Below are 18,329 nucleotides of genomic sequence, written 5' to 3' on the forward strand. Positions count from 1 at the left end.
TGACACTTGTGGGAGGGGATTTTTTATTTTTTTTTATTTGAGGGATGGAGGGGAGCATTCTTTAGAGATTTTTCAAGAATATATATTTATCTTACCTAAATGTTAGATCATGAAGTGCATTTTTGTTTTTGTTTTTACACATTGTTGCACAATAGCTTACACACAGCTCATCACAGTTGCTCAAGCAAGTGGCAAACATTTAAACTACTTTTCTTAAGTTATCACAAATATTCAAAATGAAAACTTACTAGTTACTAGTCCTGTGGTTCATAAAGAACGATCTCTGCACTGCTGCAGACTGCAACCGTGTGCAGCGTGAACGCTTTCAAATCTGTTAACGTAAGCGTGCTGGGGAAATATGCACTGCAAACAGATGTTCTACACATTTTCAACAATTATGCTTTAAGCAGTGTTTTAAATAGTTAATATGCTACACACTGAGAAAAGTCTGTAAAAACAGGGCACAATCTACTATGTTAATATGAAAGAATGTTCTGTATTGTTTTTTTTTTTTTTTTTTTTTTTTACCTTCATTTTAAATTACACATTGTGTTTTTGGGTTATAATGGATAATGTCCTGGAAAATTACTATTTTCCATTTTCCTTACAGTGTGCTAACTGATCAACAATCGCAGGTACAAGTTACTAACAAAGAGTATCATAAATGAACAATTATTAAATTATTATTAAATTCAACAATTGCAAATAGCAGCTAACTCAGTTCATGTGATGTATGTACTGCTAGGCATCTTTGGTTTCCTCTTTTCGTGTAATTTGGATAGAAAATACATGCCTTTTTATTGTCTGAGTCACTTATCAAAAGTTGCTAAAAGTTGCCAAATCAATTTTAAAAATTGCTAAATTTGTTGCTAAGTGCTCTTGGAAGAAAAAGTTGCTAGGGTAGTCTGAAAAGTTGTTCAATTTAGCAACAAAATTGCTGTTTTGCAAACGTTGGCAACACTGACTACAAAAGCTAACTTGTAGTCTGAGAGAATGGTTGTCCTTTTCCAGAAGAACATAACTAAATCCACAGTTTGCACTACAACCAAAGCGGAAAGCTGCATTTGTGGTACACAGTTCACCCATGCTCTGAAAGTGCATACATCCTGTTTCTAACGAATGACAGTAGCTTTTTAAACCGGAAGTGAGCTTCAGTTATGTACCGAATGTGAAGTTGTTTCTAATTTATTTTTATGGCTAAGGTTATTAAGGGTTTCTGGCTGCTGCCTCTTGTGAAGTAGCTCTTCAAACTATCAAAACTGTTCTCATCGGCCTAGAGAGAGAAACATAGAGTTGCTAATAAAATCACAGACACACACAGACTTCTCAACACAGTCTGAAAACACTTGGCCACAACACACACACTGGTCCAAGAATGTACAGTAGCCTACCTCTTCAGTCATTAGTCCTGGAAGGCTTCCCATTCATCGCAATTGAATGTGATTCTCACAGCAGGAAACTAATCTAACTTAAATCAGTGAAGCAGTGCACTCATTTCTGCCTCCACCAAATGTGCTGGCCATCTGTGGCCCCTCAAATGTAAACGCACACACACACACACAACACATATCACATGGTTTTTCATGCCACACTTTTAAATCTATATGAGACAAAAAGCTGCTCTGCTATTATAGCTAGATATTTTCTGTTTATCTAAATGGGAAATAGAGAAAACCAAATCTTCTGAACAGAGATTAATGGCATCACATTGGCACATTTTGACAAAATTTTGCAGGCAAAAAAGTCCATTGTCTATTGTTAAAAGTGTAGTGATGTATGGATCACAGCAATTCAAGGAAAAACAAAACAGGTTTCACAAAAGACAAGGGCTTCAATTAAACACATACATAATCTTAATAAAGAATAATTCAATGTATCGTTTAAGTTATTTTAAGATTAAACAAAGAATAACGGAGTGGGAGGAATGTGGTCATTTTTCACCTGAATGTGCAAGACCTTTATTGTTAGCCAATTCTGTTCATTTTAGCCATACAAAAAAGGTGTTATGCTGCTTAAAATTGCAAATGGTATTTGTTATCATATTCATTTATTTTTATAATCATGTAGCGCAAACAGTTTTATAGTTTACTGAACTTTATATTCTAGTGATTTACCTGAATTGCAAATGTCACACATTAACAAGAAATAGCTTCCGCTTTTTAAAAAAGTCTATTTAAGCCCAGTGGCCTCACAGTACCTTAGAACTGTTATTCAAAACAGTTTGCTGCTTTTTCACTTCTTTTCTCCAAGTGCCATAAATTAGTATTTAACTTTCAACAGGCCAAAACAAAACTACATCCATCAGTGTCATCAGGTAGTAATATTTTTAGACATGTCACTTCATCATGTTGTTCTGTTTTCAGATGGTGGTGGATGAAATATGACCTCTGTGTGGTTATTGCTTCATACATTGCTATGCTAATAACATCGACCTTTATCAGTACTAATGTTACTGCACCTTGCATGTCTACACCAGACACTTCTGTTGATAGTATGCAATGGCTATCTACATGACGCCTCAAAGTGAATGTTGCAAATCCATTTGTCTTGTCGGAAGTAGCGCAAACATGCATAGAGTGTTAAAAACAGAATAGGTGCACTACACAGCAGAATGGGTTCTGATTGTGTTAACAACTCGTTTCCCTTTCACACAAGAACAGTAACTATAACACTAAGGCCTGGTTTCACAGACAGGGCTTAGACTAAGCCAGGATTAGGCCATAGTTTAATTAGGACATTTAAGTAATTTTTATAAACATGCTTAGACAAAACAAAGGCACTGATATATTTTAAGATCAGGCAGTGCAAGTTTCTTTCAGTTGAAACAGCTCAGACTTAGCCTACTTTTTAGTCTATGACTAGGTTTAAAGGGTTACTCCACCCCAAAATGAAAATTTTGTCATTAATCACTTACTCCCATGTCTTTCCAAACCCGTAAAAGCTTCATTCGCCTTCGGAACACAATTTAAGATATTTTGGATGAAAACTGGGAGGCTTGTGACTGTCCCATAGACTGCCAAGTAAATTACACTGTCAAGGTCCAGAAAAGTATGCCATCAGTGGTTCAACCATAATGTTATGAAGTGACAAGAATACTTTTTGTACGCGAAGAAAACAAAAATAACTTTATTCAACTATTTGTCTCCTCTGTGTCTCTCCGCATCACTGTAGCGCCATTTCTTATAATACTACCTCAACACAAGCATAGCACAACCACAAGTATAAGCCGCGCCACAAGAATGTGCTGTTTCCGTTCAAATCAAAGCGTAAATAAATGTAGAAAACGTATCCTTGTGGCGCGGCTGACACAGAAGAGCATAAGCTGCATGCATTTAGCGGATGTTCTCCAAAATGGCGCTATGGTGATGCGGAGAGACACAGAGGAGACAAATTGTTGAATAAAGTAATTATTTTTGTTTTCTTCTCATACAAAAAGTATTCTCGTCGCTTCATAACATTACAGTTGAATCACTGATGGCAGATGGACTATTCTGACGATGTCTTTCATACTTTTCTGGACCTTGACAGTGTAATTTACTTGGCAGTCTATGGGACAGTTACAAGCCTCCCGGTTTTCATCCAAAATATCTTAAATTGTGTTCTGAAGACGAACGAAGCATTTACGGGTTTGGAACAACATGGGGGTAAGTGATTAATGACAAAATTTTAATTTTGGGGTGGAGTATCCCTTTAAGCCTTGTCTGTAAAACCGGGGGGAACTATATTATAGTTCACACCAACGCGCAGTAGCATTCTGTATATTCTAAGCGCACACATTAAGTAATTTGCCATTTTAAATGCTCAAGTGATTCCAATGATATAATTCCTCTGTGCCATTAATTTTACAGCTGTGATATTCTCAAAGAATTAGAATGAGTATTAAACCTTTATAGGTATCATTACAGTTATTGTCCTTGGTATGAATAGGCATTAACTGAGATGTTCTCAGAGAAGAGCTACAAATGACTGATAAATACAAATAAAATACTTACAGTAGGGTGTTATGAGCCACTTCTGTGGGTTTTTGTATAGCCACACACCACCAGAGTATTTAAAAGAAATTGGGTGCGAGTGGGTTGCAATTAAACCACAGATTAACCATATAACTTTTCACTTCTTTGCAGAAAGTAGATTACAAAGAAAGAGAGAGAAATATGCAATTTCTATAAGAAAAGAAATTATGGCTATCGATCCTATGGCTAATGGTAACCCGGGGCCCCATGAGGTGGTCTGTAATAAATGAGCGTAGCAATGCTCTGAATAAAGAAACTTTTTAAGGCCTGTTTCGCCTTCATGTTTACACAACATACTGAAAGATAGCTTCATAGAGAAAGGGTTACTGACACTCTCATTCATTGTCTGTCAGGTAGAGAAGCTATAGATGCTGGTCTGTACTCTCAGCTCAGGGACAAAACACCCTATTCTGCTTTATTCTCAAGAGCGTTTCAGACATGATGATCTGACTTAGATCATGTGAGGGCCCAGAAGATGAAACATGTCACACGTTACCTGCTTTCATTATCAGACGAAGGAATATTGTGCATTTACTGCTGTATCTACCATTATTTTCTTCAGAAGTGTTCTTTTACTATTATTAAATACTGTTATTATCTATTAAAGTATTCATTTGAAGCTTTCATTTTTAGATTTTTAACATTTTAGTGTTTTTGTGTGCTTTTGTCATTTTTTATGAGTTTATAGCTTTATTTTTATTTGAGTAGTAATTAGTTCAACTCATTTCAGTTAGTTACCAAGGCAAAGTTAACTTATTTATATTATTTGCGCTTTTTTCAATTACTGAAAAAAAAGTTTTAATAGTAGTTAACAATAACAACAATAGATTTTAGTAGAATAATTAAAGGCTCTTAGCTGCTTGTTTCACTATAAACTCTAAATGATCAGTTCAGGGGTCAAATACACTGCAATCTCAGCCATTTATGAGCAGCAAACAGGTATGATGTTTACTGTAAATATTCAACTGAGACTTTCTGTTTTCCATCAGTTTGGCCCCTATGGGATCATTACGAGAAACTATACAGTCTTTACTTGAAATGACCCAGAGTAATCGAAAGCTCAGACAATAAAGATTTGCATTTATTTACCAAACATCTCAAGAGTGTCTAGAAATGTTTGCTGAGAGGACTGCTGTTAACCCAGGAGGGTTACGTGTCCTTCACCTATGAAAAGACCAATACAGTTTCTCACAAACACACTTCTAAAGTACTCATTCCCTGTTTGAGTTTCGGGTGAGTTGACCACTTATACCACTCTAATGTGGTCTCACATCCATCTCAAAACTGACAGAGAGAAAGAAGTGTGATTGAAGTGACTACACAAAAGATGAGAGACAGTGATGAAGACAGAAATTGCAGAAAAGGAAACATCTGTTTCAGTGTTGGAGGATGTGGGCAAAGCTGCTGAAATCCTTGAATCATTGCCAAGAAAATGGCAGCTTTTGCCATATAAGCATATTTGACATTAATAATAAGCATCTTTGACCCTTTAATGTCAAATCAATTGAATCCTGAGCAATCAAACTGATTCTAATCTGAGTGGTGGTCTGTCTGAGTGACTTTTTATTGTCCTGTGTGATGCTTACTGAACTTTGTGTACGTTTTTTAACTGAACTAGCTGGATGTTGTGACAGCACATTTTGTTTTACTCTGCTGTAGTTGAGAGATATTTGTAACCTGATCGTTCGGTTGTATGTGTGCAAACTAAAAGATTGCACACATACACCTTCCTTCCTCTAAACACAGTTGCGCCATCAGATTGATTCAAAGCCAAGATCACACTAATTGTATTGACAACGTAAGATTAATTATAAAATGTCAATCTTGTGTAATATTACAATTTAAACGCATAAATTAAAGTCTGATTATAGCATGTTTAAAAATAACATGTTCATTTGAATTTAGATAAAAAGCCACACACAATCTATACAATCATCCACTTTAATTGTGCATATAGACACATTCTTACAATTAGTAGTTCATCACAGTTAGTGCAAAAATATTTCGGAGAAGGTGGATTACAGTGATCAGATTCATACAGTCTTTCAAAAGATGTTGCAACTGATGAGTCCAATTGAAAGCAGGGCTAAAACACAACTAAGAGTCAGATGGTGTGGTTTCGTTGGGGTTTGGAGGACCCCCGGTACAGTATACAGTGGAAATTTTCCTTTACATTCCAGTTTTTACTATTAAAAAAATTAAAAAACCTGATTTGTTGTGGCATCTTCTTGTTGAGTTGTTCTTGTGTCTTCTATCTTAAAGAATTTTGGAAAAGTTTGGTCTTCATGTGACTGGCTATCTATCTTTGCTCCTCTTGGTCATCTAAACATTCTCCAGCCAGTTTAGAATCTACTGTGAATGAAGCCCAGGGTGGCTGCTGGGATCAGAAGGCACAGCACGGTGGGCAGAGGACCCAGTCCTGCAGCACTGGGAGGAGGCTTTGTAGTCTCAGGAGGTTTACTGGGGGAAGGTGTTTTGGCTGTAATTTGGTCCTACACCAATATGAAGAAAAAAAAAGTCAGAATAAATGAGCAGATTATTTTATATTACTGTATTTTGTGCACTTTTAAAAGTAGAAAAGTACAGTTGCTATGCTGCCGATTAATTTCTAAAATCTATCTATTTATCTAAAAAAAAAAAAAAAAAAAAACAGCGGGTAACCTAAATCGGGTATGAATTCAGTGGTAACATCAAAATTAACTGGCTCTAATTAAACACTATATAGAGCCAGTTATTTTTGATGTTACCACAGAACGCCCACTTTAGGTTACCCACTGTTTTTTATTTTATTTTGAGAAGCTGCTTTAAAATGCACTTTGTTGGTATTATTACTATTTAAATAAATTATAATTACATATTATAAGTATAATTGTATTATAATTAACTTAGACTCTATCATGTTAAGTAGAGAAGACAAAATCCACCCATCTACATGGTATAAAGAGAACTGATGACACACCTTTCTTATATAATAATAATAATAATAACATTTTGCATGTATACGCAACTAATAATTAACAAATGTACCAAAGTGTATTAAATAATAATTAACATAAATTATCAAAGAATAAATAAGAAAGACAGGAAATTCTAAAAAAATAAATAAATTAAACTAAATTTGTAAGGCAAGAGTGAAAGAAATCACAGTGCCTACCTGCTGAGATGAAAAAGGTAAGGTTATAATCAGTAACCCGATGCACAATGCCAGTATTTTATTCATGATTATGCCTTTTTTTCTTCTTCTTTCAGAGATGTTTTCTGTGGGCAGAGAGTCTGTGCTCAGTGATGCGAGACAGGGAGGGAGTTTTATTCTCACAGTGACTGATGTGTGACGTGTTTAAGTGCCTGCTCATTGGTTTAAGAGGAGGATCACATCCTCTATCAGTACAGTGCCTTCATCTCTTAAAGCTTTATTTAAAATGTCAAATACACTAAATTCTCTAATACATCTCAAACTAGGTTACCTGTATTTTCTACTCTACATCCTATTACCTTACTAAAAATATTATAAAACTCTCTTTTGCTTTGTTGGGTTTGCTGTTGGCATAAGAAAACATATATGGAGAATCCTGATTATTCTAAGTGTATTTCTACTCATCTAATTCTTCAGTAAAACACATGGGGAAAAATATTATGAAACTCTGATTATATATCTTAGGAGAAAACATTCATACTTATTTGAATGAAAAAAAAAATGGAACAAACATACAATCATCTATTTTAATTGTGCATACAGACACATTCTGAGATGTAGTAAATTGATCACATTTATTGTAACATGTAAAATTTGTAGTACACAATGTTACTACAGAAATCGGGCTAAAATTTAATATATATATCATATACTGAGCATAGGATAATCAAACTGTTCCAAGAGAATTTGCCATTGAGTAGGTGAGCTCTAAAACAAAGAGTCCTGTAGCAGGACCCTGAGTCGCAGGTGTCTTTCAGGCTCCCTAAAACAGGTGTAACCAAACAAATCCCTCTTGGAGAAATTCTCCAAACTTTATTCATTTTCATTACTTGAAATCCATTACAAAAATGTGAGCTGCGGCATCTTCTGTCTTCAAGTTTTGTGGAAAAGTTTGCTCTTTGGGTGGATGGCTGTCCATTTCGCCACTGTCTCTGTCTTGGTCATCATTTTAGGATCTACTGTGGATGAAGCCCAGGGTGGCTGCAGGGATCAGCAGGTACAGTGTGGTGGGCACAGGACCCAATCCTACAGCGCTGGAATTTGTGGAAGTACTCGAGGATGCTGAGCTACTGACTTCTGACTTCTGACCATCACTATTCTACACCAAACAAGAAGGCAAAGAAAAGTAAGAAAAGGTGCTCACATTTTACTGTGTCCATGTTAGAGAGCGATTTCATAAAACTGGATCTAGCCTACATGTAGATACACTTCAAGTATATGTTATTAATTATACTTACTATTTAAAACATGAACACAACAAATAAGTGCTATAAATCTATGAATAAACAAAATCATTGTGCCTACCTGAGTTGAAAATGGTATGGTGATGATCAGCACCGCAAAACACAGAATCCAAATTTTATTCATTTTTATGCCTGTGTTATCTTCTTCCAGGGAAGTTTCCAGCTGGACCAAGGATCAGTGCTCAATGCTGAGGCAGTCGTGGGCCTTTTAAATCCCAGAGTGACGTCACAAACACCCGCCCACCGAGGAGGTTTAAACTGTTTGTTTTCAAATGCTATTACATGTTCTCTTGTTATAACACAGTTAAATGATATATTAAGTTATATGCTAAAGGAAGTCTTAAACATAGCAACAGTGCATCTACATGGTACTGAAAAAACACCTTTTTATATTGTTTTTTAAAACTCTATATTGTTTTCAAGATGAGCATTTATCGGACTGAAGAAACTTTTTTAAATGTATGTATGCCTTTCAAATATGATGGCTTTTTGGGGACGTTTATTTGTACATCTTTCAATTCTCTTTGAAAGATGTACAAAACATGAAACTTAAATCAAAAAAATAAAAATTTTAAAAAAATTTTTCAGTTGCATTACATTACATGTTTAGCCACCACAATTAAAACTTAAAGCTTTGATCATAAAACTAAGCATTTTAAAGATTTTTTCTTTTTAATATTTTGTCTAAAACTGCCTTCGAAGTCCTTATTAGTGGCCCCACAGCGCCCTCTTGCGTTTCAAACCCCCATTCACATCATAAAAACGCGTTTTCGTTTATGTGGAGAGTTTGTTTCTTCTCATCTCCCGTAGATGTGTGCTGCGTCTATGGTTCCGGTAGACACAGGGTGCCGCCCATGCGGAGGAGGAGGAGGTCACATCTCACAACAAACTCTCATCCTGGTCGCAAGCTCTCCTGTCAGAGTCCCTCATGCTGCTGGTTCGGCGTTCGGCGCTAGGGTTCGGCGGTGTGGCTCCGGGGACGCTCCCCAGGTCAGTACCAGGACACTGTGCTGCTGCCCCGCACTGACTTCCCCATGAGAGTGACCGGGCCGAGCCTACTGGAGCGAGAGATCCAGATCCAGCAGGTACAAGTCACAGATCCAGATACAAAAGCTGAACCAAAAGTGGTTCTGTTCTGTTACTTCATAAATCATAGTGAATGATTAAGATGACATTATACTACAACACTTCTATAACAGCCACGCAGCTTGAGATCAAGGATGAGGTTGTCTTTAGTTGGAGTTTGAACTTTTCTGTGCTCTACAGAAATGTGGTTTTGACCAGCTGTACACATGGCAGAGAGAGAAAAAAGCTAAAAAGGAGTACTGCCTTCATGATGGACCACCGTATGCCAATGGAGACCCGCATGTTGGGCACGCTCTCAATAAGGTACATTCTGTCAGATCATATGCACACAAGTCATGGCCGTATGCAGGGAATTAGAAATACCAGGGTCCAAAAGCTGAGCCTGTTTGGGAGGTTCAGGGCCCATTTGAAACATTTTGAATATTTTGATCTACGTATGTGTACAGTACACATTGCACAATACCTTTGCAGCATTCAAGTACAGTTATTATTAGGAAATTATTACACCTCGGAAAAAATACAGAGGTATGGTGGGTGCAGCCTTGACACAAGTAGATGTTCCTGGATCCACATCCTTTATTTTTGCTTCAAAGTCATCTTATCATTCAGTTATATACCTAAACCTACAGGAATGGAAATATACTCATGAACTCCATAATCTGCAGTCGGCATCTTTATTTGATCTCTCCTGTAGATCCTCAAAGACATCCGGAACCGTTTCGAGGTGCTGAGAGGCAGACAGGTGCACTATGTGCCCGGTTGGGACTGCCATGGGCTGCCCATTGAGCTCAAAGCACTTGGAGACCTGGGAACCAATGAGCTGACTCCTCTACAAATCCGACAGAAAGGTCAGGAGGATACATATAATGAATGCTCTGGTCAAATAAGACAGTTGCCTAGATCTTAGAAGCTTGAAATAACCTGTCAGTTAAGTAATGTTGCTAAGATATGTTTCTATTGGTGAATCCTAAACTGCCTGTGTGTCTCTCTGTTCAGCGCGGGAGTTTGCAGAGAGGGCCATATCTCGGCAGCGTGCTGCATTCCAGCGCTGGGGTGTGATGGCGCACTGGGAGAATTGTTATTACACCTTTGATGGGAAATATGAAGCGGCTCAACTGAAAGTCTTCCAAGATATGCATAACAAGGTGAGAGAAGTTTTTTTCTGTACAACACAGCTTGACATGTTTGATGTCATTCCATATGTGAGTGCTTAAAGAGTAGTTTGCCAATAAATTAATATTATGCAATGATATACATTACTATTTACACTACTATAAAAGTTTAGAAAAAAAATGCAATCACATTTATTTGATTAATAAACCAGAAAGTATTGTTGTGAAACATAATTACAATTTAAAATGTAAAACTTACATTTTCAATTTATTTTATATTTGAATTTTAAAATATACACTCCATTACTCGATTACGCCAGTCTTCAGTGTCATATGATCCTTCAGATATCATTCTAATACAATGATTTGTTGTTACTTTGTTTTTGTCAAAGCTGTGATACTTTTTGTCAGTGTTCTTTGAATAAATTCAGATATTTCTGTTTGAAATAGAAATATTTTCTAACATTATATTTTCTATCATCTTTAATGTCACTTTTGATTAATTTAATGTGTCCTTGCTGAAAAAAAAAAAGGATTAATGTCTTTAATAAATTGGGTCACAGTTTATTTAAGGTACAAACCATTAACTACAACTTTTGCCTCAACAAACTCCTAATTGGCTGCTTATTAAAAGTTAGTAAAGTAGTCGTTAAGTTTAGGTGTTGGGAAGTATTAAGAGATGTAAAATAAGGTCATGCAGAAATGGAATATGTGCTTTATAAGTACTAATAAACAACAAAAAAACTAAAAATACACATGCTAATAAGCAACTAGTTAATAGTGAGAATGGCTCCTATACTAAAGTGTTACCATAAATTACTGACCCCAGATTTTAAAATAGTAGTGTAGGCACCCTCATATCATTGAAAGTTTCTCACTTTACCCCTCTTTTTCTATCTTTGCGTACAGGGTTTTATTTATCAGGACTATAAGCCTGTTTTCTGGTCACCATCATCCAGGTGAGAGAAGCTCAGTGTTTGCAGTCTCGTATAAAGCCTTTAATAAAGCATAACAGACAGGAAGCTTTGAATTTGAGGATTTAGATGTTGTACAGATTTCTGCTTTATTCTCTGTCTCTGTGAAACGGCGCTTGCAGAAGCTGAGCTGGAGTATAACCCAGAACATGTGAGCCGTGCTGTGTACATCACTTTCCCCCTGCTCACCCTGCCAGCCAAACTCGCTGCCAAAGCAGGTGCGTCCCGGTGCCACACACTCTTTATACAGGCCACAGAATCATTTTGCTGTTTCTGATGCCAGTATTTTTGTCTGTGCTTTAGAAAGATGGGGTGATGTGTCTGCTCTGATATGGACGACTCAGCCATGGACTATTCCAGCCAATCAAGCGGTTTGTTACATGCCCAAAGTACAGTAAGTCACACACCTGTGCATCTGTCGGTGGAATTCAGGTGATATGATTTAATGGAGACATTCGTGATTGCATGTCTTTCCTCTTCTTCAGGTACTCTGTAGTGAAGCGAGCTGATAATGAACAGCTCCTCCTAGTGGCCTCAGAGTGCATCAACAGCCTCGCCTCTGTGCTGAAGACAAATCTGGAAAGTTTGGCCACATTCGCAGGTAGATCCAGTGTTTGTTTTTGGCCTGAATCACTTCATATGATGCCCTTTAAACTAAAATAAGCATCTCTCTGTTTCTCTTTCACTCATCTCCAGGGTCAGACCTCGAAGGTGGAGTCTGTCAGCATCCCACAATTCCTGCAAAACAAGCACCTTTGTTGCCGGCTAATCATGTGACCATGACTAAGGGAACCGGATTGGTCCACACAGCTCCTGCCCACGGCATGGAGGACTACGGTGTTGCTACGCACTTTAATCTGCCAGTAGTATGTCGCCCACATCTGTATATGCTGAAAACATAAATATATTGGTTTGTTGTCGTGACTTTTAATTGAAGTCTTTCTTTCTCTAGGAGTGCATAGTGGATGAGGAGGGAAGGTTTACAGAACTGGCTGGGCCTGAACTGCAGAAGAAATCTGTGATGACTGAAGGCAATGCCACAGGTGAGAGAGCCAGATTGATGGAGGAAAGAGAAAATGTTGTTACAAGAAAAATAGAACTAAATTTGACCGTATGAAATGATAAAAGAATATGCATTCTTGTAATCATAACTAATGTTTTGTGTGTGTGGGCAGTAATCTCAATGCTGCAGGCAGTGGGTGCCATTGTCAAGGAGGAGGACTGTGTCCACAGCTACCCGTATGACTGGAGGACCAAACAGCCAGTGGTGATCAGAGCCAGTAAACAATGGTTTATTAACACAGCCAGCCTCAAAGACAAAGCCAAGGTGAGCCAATGGTCTCCTGAATAGAATAGCAACCTGTTAACAACATATACATGGGTCATATTTCATCACCAAATTCTTATTTTTATATTTTGATTTTAAGCAAATAAGAACTGTTATTAGGACTGTTAACATTTTTTACGTTTTGTCATGTTTTATATAAAAATAAAATTTTCTCATAATGCTGAAAAAAAATCACATTTTTACGGAAGAGGATTAGGGCCAAGCAATAATAAAAAAATAAAACCATCTCGAGATTAAAGTCATTATATTGCGAGATTAAACTCATTAAATTTCGAGAAAAAAAACAAAGTCGAAATACAATCTTGAGAATAAACTCATTAAATATCGAGAATTAAAGTCATTATATTGCGAGATTAAACTCATTAAAATTTCGAGAAAAAAAAGTCGAAATACAATCTTGAGAATAAACTCATTAAATATCGAGAAAATAAAGTCGTTGGATGTTTCGAGAAAAAAAACTCGTTAAATTTCGAGAAAAAAAAGTCGAAATACAATCTTGAGAATAAACTCATTACATTACAAATCTCGCCATTAATGGCAATGCCGTACGGTTTTAATTTATCATAGCTGTTTTAAAAAGCCAAGTGCAGAGTGCATTTGGGTGAAGCCAGCGATAACCTTGCATTTGTCCTCTGGTTGTCATTTCATGTTGGGTTTTTTCAAAAGCGAGTAGCCTACATCGTGCAAATTGGACTGATTTTTTCTTCTAAAAAAAAGTACCTAGCCGCTTGCAAATTCTCTTTTTAAAGTTCGTGTGCTAATTATTATTGTGTCATAATTAGCTAAAGTTGATAGTATTTCTTTGTTACTGAAAGAAAAATAGTTATGTTCTAAAAATATATAGCTTGACTAAGTGATCCAACTCTGCCATGTCCTCTATAGGCTATGCAATGAACACTGATCTAATGCGTTATTCTCTACATTTCATTTCATTTGCAAAAATGTGTTATGTATATTTATTATACTGTGTGTGTGTGTATATATATATATTTATTTTTTTATTTTTTTTTATTTTTTATTTTTTTTAATGTTTTGCTTAAATGAATTGAGTAAATGAAGTCCGTTTTAGAAAAGATTTTTTACATATTGACTTTTTTTCTGGGCACGTTTTTTTTATTTTTATTAACTAATGCAAAACTATTACAAAATGCAAGTGATTTCTAATAACTTTCAAGCTATATGTAAGTGCTTATCTGCAGAAATACACTTTGGGTGTGTTTTTATAGGATGCCCTGCAGAAGGTGCGTGTGATACCTGAATCGGCGAGGTCTAGTTTGTTGGCAATGTTAGACAGAAGAACATACTGGTGTATATCTCGGCAGAGGAGCTGGGGCGTCCCCATTCCAGTGTTCTACCATAAAGAGACTGGAGAGCCACTCTTAAACAAGTATATACTTACACCGTAATAGACAAAATCAAACGCATATAAAGACTTCTTAAACTATACGTTTAATTCCCTCTCTCTCTCTCAGACATTCAGTGACACACATTGCTAAGGTTTTCTCTGAGAAGGGGAGTGACAGCTGGTGGACGGAGCCAGTGGAGACGTTTCTGACTCCAGAGGTTCTTCAGAAGGTATATTTTAATATACTACCAGTAGAATTTTGAAAAGTAGTTATTTGAAGAAATCTCTTATGTCACATGATCATTCAGAAATCATTCTGATTGGTGCTCAAAAAAGATTCAGTATATGTTATAAATGGTTTGTCAGAGTAAAGCAGGTGCAGTATCTGATTATGTGCGGGGTGAAGATGTTCTGGATATCTGGTTTGATAGCGGGACCTCATGGGCCGCTGTGCTCCCAGGTGAGTAGTCAAAGTGGTGCTTAATTGTTTACATGTATTTTGTGTGCGTCTAGTTCCAAATTTATTTTGTTGTGTTGTAGTGTAATCTTACTGCCTCTCTCTCTCTCTCTTTCAGAATCTGATCCGCGTGCGGACTCATACGTTGAAGGGAAAGATCAGGTCGGCGGTTGGTTTCAGTCGTCTCTACTCACCAGTGTAGCTGTACGGAATAAAGCCCCTTACAAGTGAGTCATACAAATGCATGTGTATATGCAAATGAAAATACACGTCAAAAAACATTGGTGACCTTCGGTGTGTGTTTCAGAGCTCTAGTGATCCATGGATTTGCTGTGAGTGAGAAAGGAGAAAAAATGTCTAAGTCCGTAGGCAACGTGATCGACCCAGATGTTGTTATTAATGGAGGGAAGGTAAGATACGATCAACCAATTCTAGAATCAAATTTTATCAGTCAGTCAGTGTTTTCAAACACCAGTTTCTCTCTCCCAGGACTTGTCTGTCTCTCCTCCATATGGTGCTGATGTTTTGAGATGGTGGGTTGCAGAGTCGAATGTGTTTTCTGAGGTTCAGATCGGGCCGAACGCACTAAACGCTGCTAAAGACAGCATCAGCAAGGTCTGGCTTATAAACAAATGCATTAGTTTGCTGCCAATCAGTTCTAGTTCAAAAATAAATCGAAATGTTTATGTGCTGATGGCCTCTCTTTCAACTGACCTTCTCTCTCCAGCTGAGGAACACACTGAAGTTTCTCTTGGGGAATCTCCAGGGTTTTGATCCTCGTTCCCAGGCCGTGGACCCTAAACAAATGCACTACGTAGATCAGTACATGCTGCATGTGCTCAGAGAGTTCAGCATGAAGGTGAGGCTCAGTGTTAACCGAACATAAACCAGCTCTACTCTGCAGTCGCTCGAGTCACATGTGTTTGTGTGCTGTAGGTAACGGATGCTTACAGTGAGTTTGACAATGGCCGTGTCATCCGTCTGCTGCAATCCTTCATCACTAGAGATTTATCCAGCTTCTATTTCAGCATCATTAAAGATCGGTAACCACACATTCAATTTTGTAACTAAAATCCTGTTCTGTAGCAATAAGTCACTCTCTCATTTTCTCTCTCAGGCTGTATTGTGACCCTGAGGACTCTCTTGGTCGGAGGTCATGTCAGACGGTTCTAGAAGAGATTCTGGATGGAGTGAGCCGTTCCATTGCTCCTGTGCTCCCTCATCTCGCTGAGGAGGTGTACCTGCACGCTCCTGGACATGATGGTACACACGCGATTTCGGTACAACTGATGCTGTATGTCTACAGACTGTAAGACTTCTCACCTCTCTCTTCACCTGTAGAGGGGGACACTTTGTTTCGTAGTGGTTGGATTAAGACCAGTTCTGTGTGGCGGAGGCCAGGACTGGAGGAAGCAGTGGAGGGCGCGTGTGCTATCAGAGATTCCTTCCTATCATCTATTCCGGGATGTAATGCTGCCAAGTATGAAGTCGTCATTGCCATTGAGCCCGGCCTGTTCTTTGAGCTCATTGAGGTACATCATAGATTTTTAAGGGCCTGTTCAAACCAGCACAAATGTTGGCCACAGAAACACAGCCTTATTTGTGATGGGTCTGTTTAGACAAGTGCATAAAAAATGGAAGATGGACATGTAAATTCAATCTTTAGCAATAGGTAGCACTTATAGAAAATATCCAGGTAACCCTGTACATAAAGCGCTATGCAGCGTTGTGTTTCTGACACCCGTTTGTCACAGATAAAGAAGCAAGTTAGACTGCATTTACATGCCATGAATTCATAGTTTTATGTAACAGCAGTGGCTCTGGGCATGTGATCAAAAACACAAATCTGATTTGTTGCCCAGTTTTCTTAGTAGTGCAGTACTTCTGCGTAATTTTTTTTTGACATTGATGGCATGTGACTTTTTTTTTTGGTGTTTAGATACATAAAATTTTATTCTTCATTTGCTTGCGACTACATCAATTTTTAAAAAAAATTCCACCCCTCTCTGTCAGTCTCTTCAAGAGGAGCCCACTTCCACCTGCTCCCAGCTGACAGAGCTCATGATGGCCTCACGCACGACTTTGACAAGCTCTCTCCCACGGGATTTGCCATCGGATGCCGTCACAAGCACAGGAAACTTCCTCATCAACCTGGAAGGTACAATGCTTTTCTTTGGATAGAAATTAAAAGTCCTGGCTAGGCTGTGTTCAAGACACATCCAGTAAATTTGCAGTTAGTTTAGATCAGTGGTTCTCAACAAACTTCCATGTAGTGTCATAATTACAACAGAATGCAAGAGGAAATAACATATATTGGCATTTAAATAGTTTCATATTTTTATTGTTAAGAATTCAAGTCAGAAAGATTGAGAACCACAAGAATCCAAATAAAAAATATTATGTAACACTAAAGTAACTCGTTCAGTTAGTTTTGTAAGACAGAAGTGTATGTAATGCTCATCTGTGTGTTGTGTAGGGGGCATGATTCGTGAGGAGAGTTCATACAGTGTAGCTGCGATGCCCACACCTCTGTCACGGTGTCCGAGATGTCGACGGTACACATCAGATGAGCCAGACTGTCTCTGCCTGCGATGCCAAACCGTGCTGGAAAACGCCAAGTAATCACCCTGACTGTTGCCATGACTACTGCCCACCGGCCCTCCTCATCCTCCTCTTCCTCTGGTGAAAAAGACTGCAAGGGCTAACATGGACCAGTGTGAAGCTGCTATTGTAACGGGAAGAAAGTTGTCTGAGGCTGTGGGAGAGGGGGATCGCGTTTCTCAGGGGTCAAACGGGAGAATAAAGCAGGAATTTGGAAGGAAACACCAAACAGGAGATTCTCAGCTGAGGCAAAAAATGTCCACAAAAACCAGATTCTGACAAAAACAGCGCAGTTCTCTGCTGCAGGTTAAGAAAATTGATTCAGTACACTGAAAAGGGCCTTTGTGTGTGTATATGTCCATATTTGCTTGTTTATGCAGCGAGTGAAAGGTTTGGTTGAACAGGTCTATCTTATTTTTATGGATATTAAGCCTTGAAAGGGTATATTTTATTGTCATATTTTGAACTGAAGATGTACTGTAATGTCAGTCTGACTTATTCATGAAACCAAAGCAGAAGTCTGTCGTGAAATCATTGTTGAAGGTTGCAGTTTATCTAACAAAGGCTTTGCAAAATTTACACGTTCATTGTGCTTTTCATAAATGAAGAGGGTCATTGAGTGAAGAGTTTGTCAGTTTTAGTTTCTCAGTTTACCTGTTAATTGATGCTTTATGACGCCAAATTTATTGCTTAACCAATAAACACAGTACATACAGGAAAGAGAATGTAAATTTCTGTGTGAATCTTCATTTATTCCCACTTTCCCAAATTTATGTAATAGTCTTCATAAAAACTTCTTCATGACAGATTTACTCAAACACATAAATTACTAACAGGTTAAGTAGAATTCATCTCTGCAGTTGTTTTTTCTTGCTGACTAATGAGCTACAGTGTATTCCTGAGGTAACTATAATTACATGAACGTTAATACATTTCTTATATAGCCTACCACAATG

The 18,329-nt window shown here is 37.7% G+C and overlaps 1 protein-coding gene and 1 long non-coding RNA gene across 2 annotated transcripts; one reads left to right on the forward strand and one right to left on the reverse strand.

Moving 5' to 3' along the window:
- Positions 1–5,940: 5,940 nt before the first annotated feature.
- On the reverse strand, positions 5,941–8,669 carry LOC109083054. Its single transcript, XR_002016522.2, has 3 exons — positions 8,512–8,669; positions 7,168–8,305; positions 5,941–6,505 (listed from the first exon to the last, which is right to left on the reverse strand). It is a non-coding gene; the product is annotated as an uncharacterized LOC109083054 (long non-coding RNA).
- A 582-nt stretch (positions 8,670–9,251) lies between these two features.
- On the forward strand, positions 9,252–18,104 carry LOC109083045 (isoleucine--tRNA ligase, mitochondrial-like). Its single transcript, XM_042742345.1, is given in 24 exon segments — positions 9,252–9,422; positions 9,424–9,535; positions 9,717–9,839; positions 10,231–10,384; positions 10,533–10,681; positions 11,558–11,608; positions 11,732–11,840; positions 11,926–12,016; positions 12,108–12,223; positions 12,319–12,488; positions 12,575–12,665; positions 12,798–12,949; positions 14,197–14,357; positions 14,443–14,545; positions 14,682–14,775; positions 14,891–14,999; positions 15,080–15,182; positions 15,262–15,387; positions 15,500–15,631; positions 15,709–15,815; positions 15,890–16,035; positions 16,114–16,304; positions 16,786–16,930; positions 17,249–18,104. Coding segments are annotated over 24 exon segments (2,925 nt in total). The 5' UTR covers positions 9,252–9,378; the 3' UTR covers positions 17,395–18,104.
- The last annotated feature ends 225 nt before the right edge of the window (positions 18,105–18,329 follow it).

This window comes from Cyprinus carpio, chromosome B17 (assembly GCF_018340385.1).
Source record: "Cyprinus carpio isolate SPL01 chromosome B17, ASM1834038v1, whole genome shotgun sequence".
NCBI classification, from domain to species: domain Eukaryota; kingdom Metazoa; phylum Chordata; class Actinopteri; order Cypriniformes; family Cyprinidae; genus Cyprinus; species Cyprinus carpio.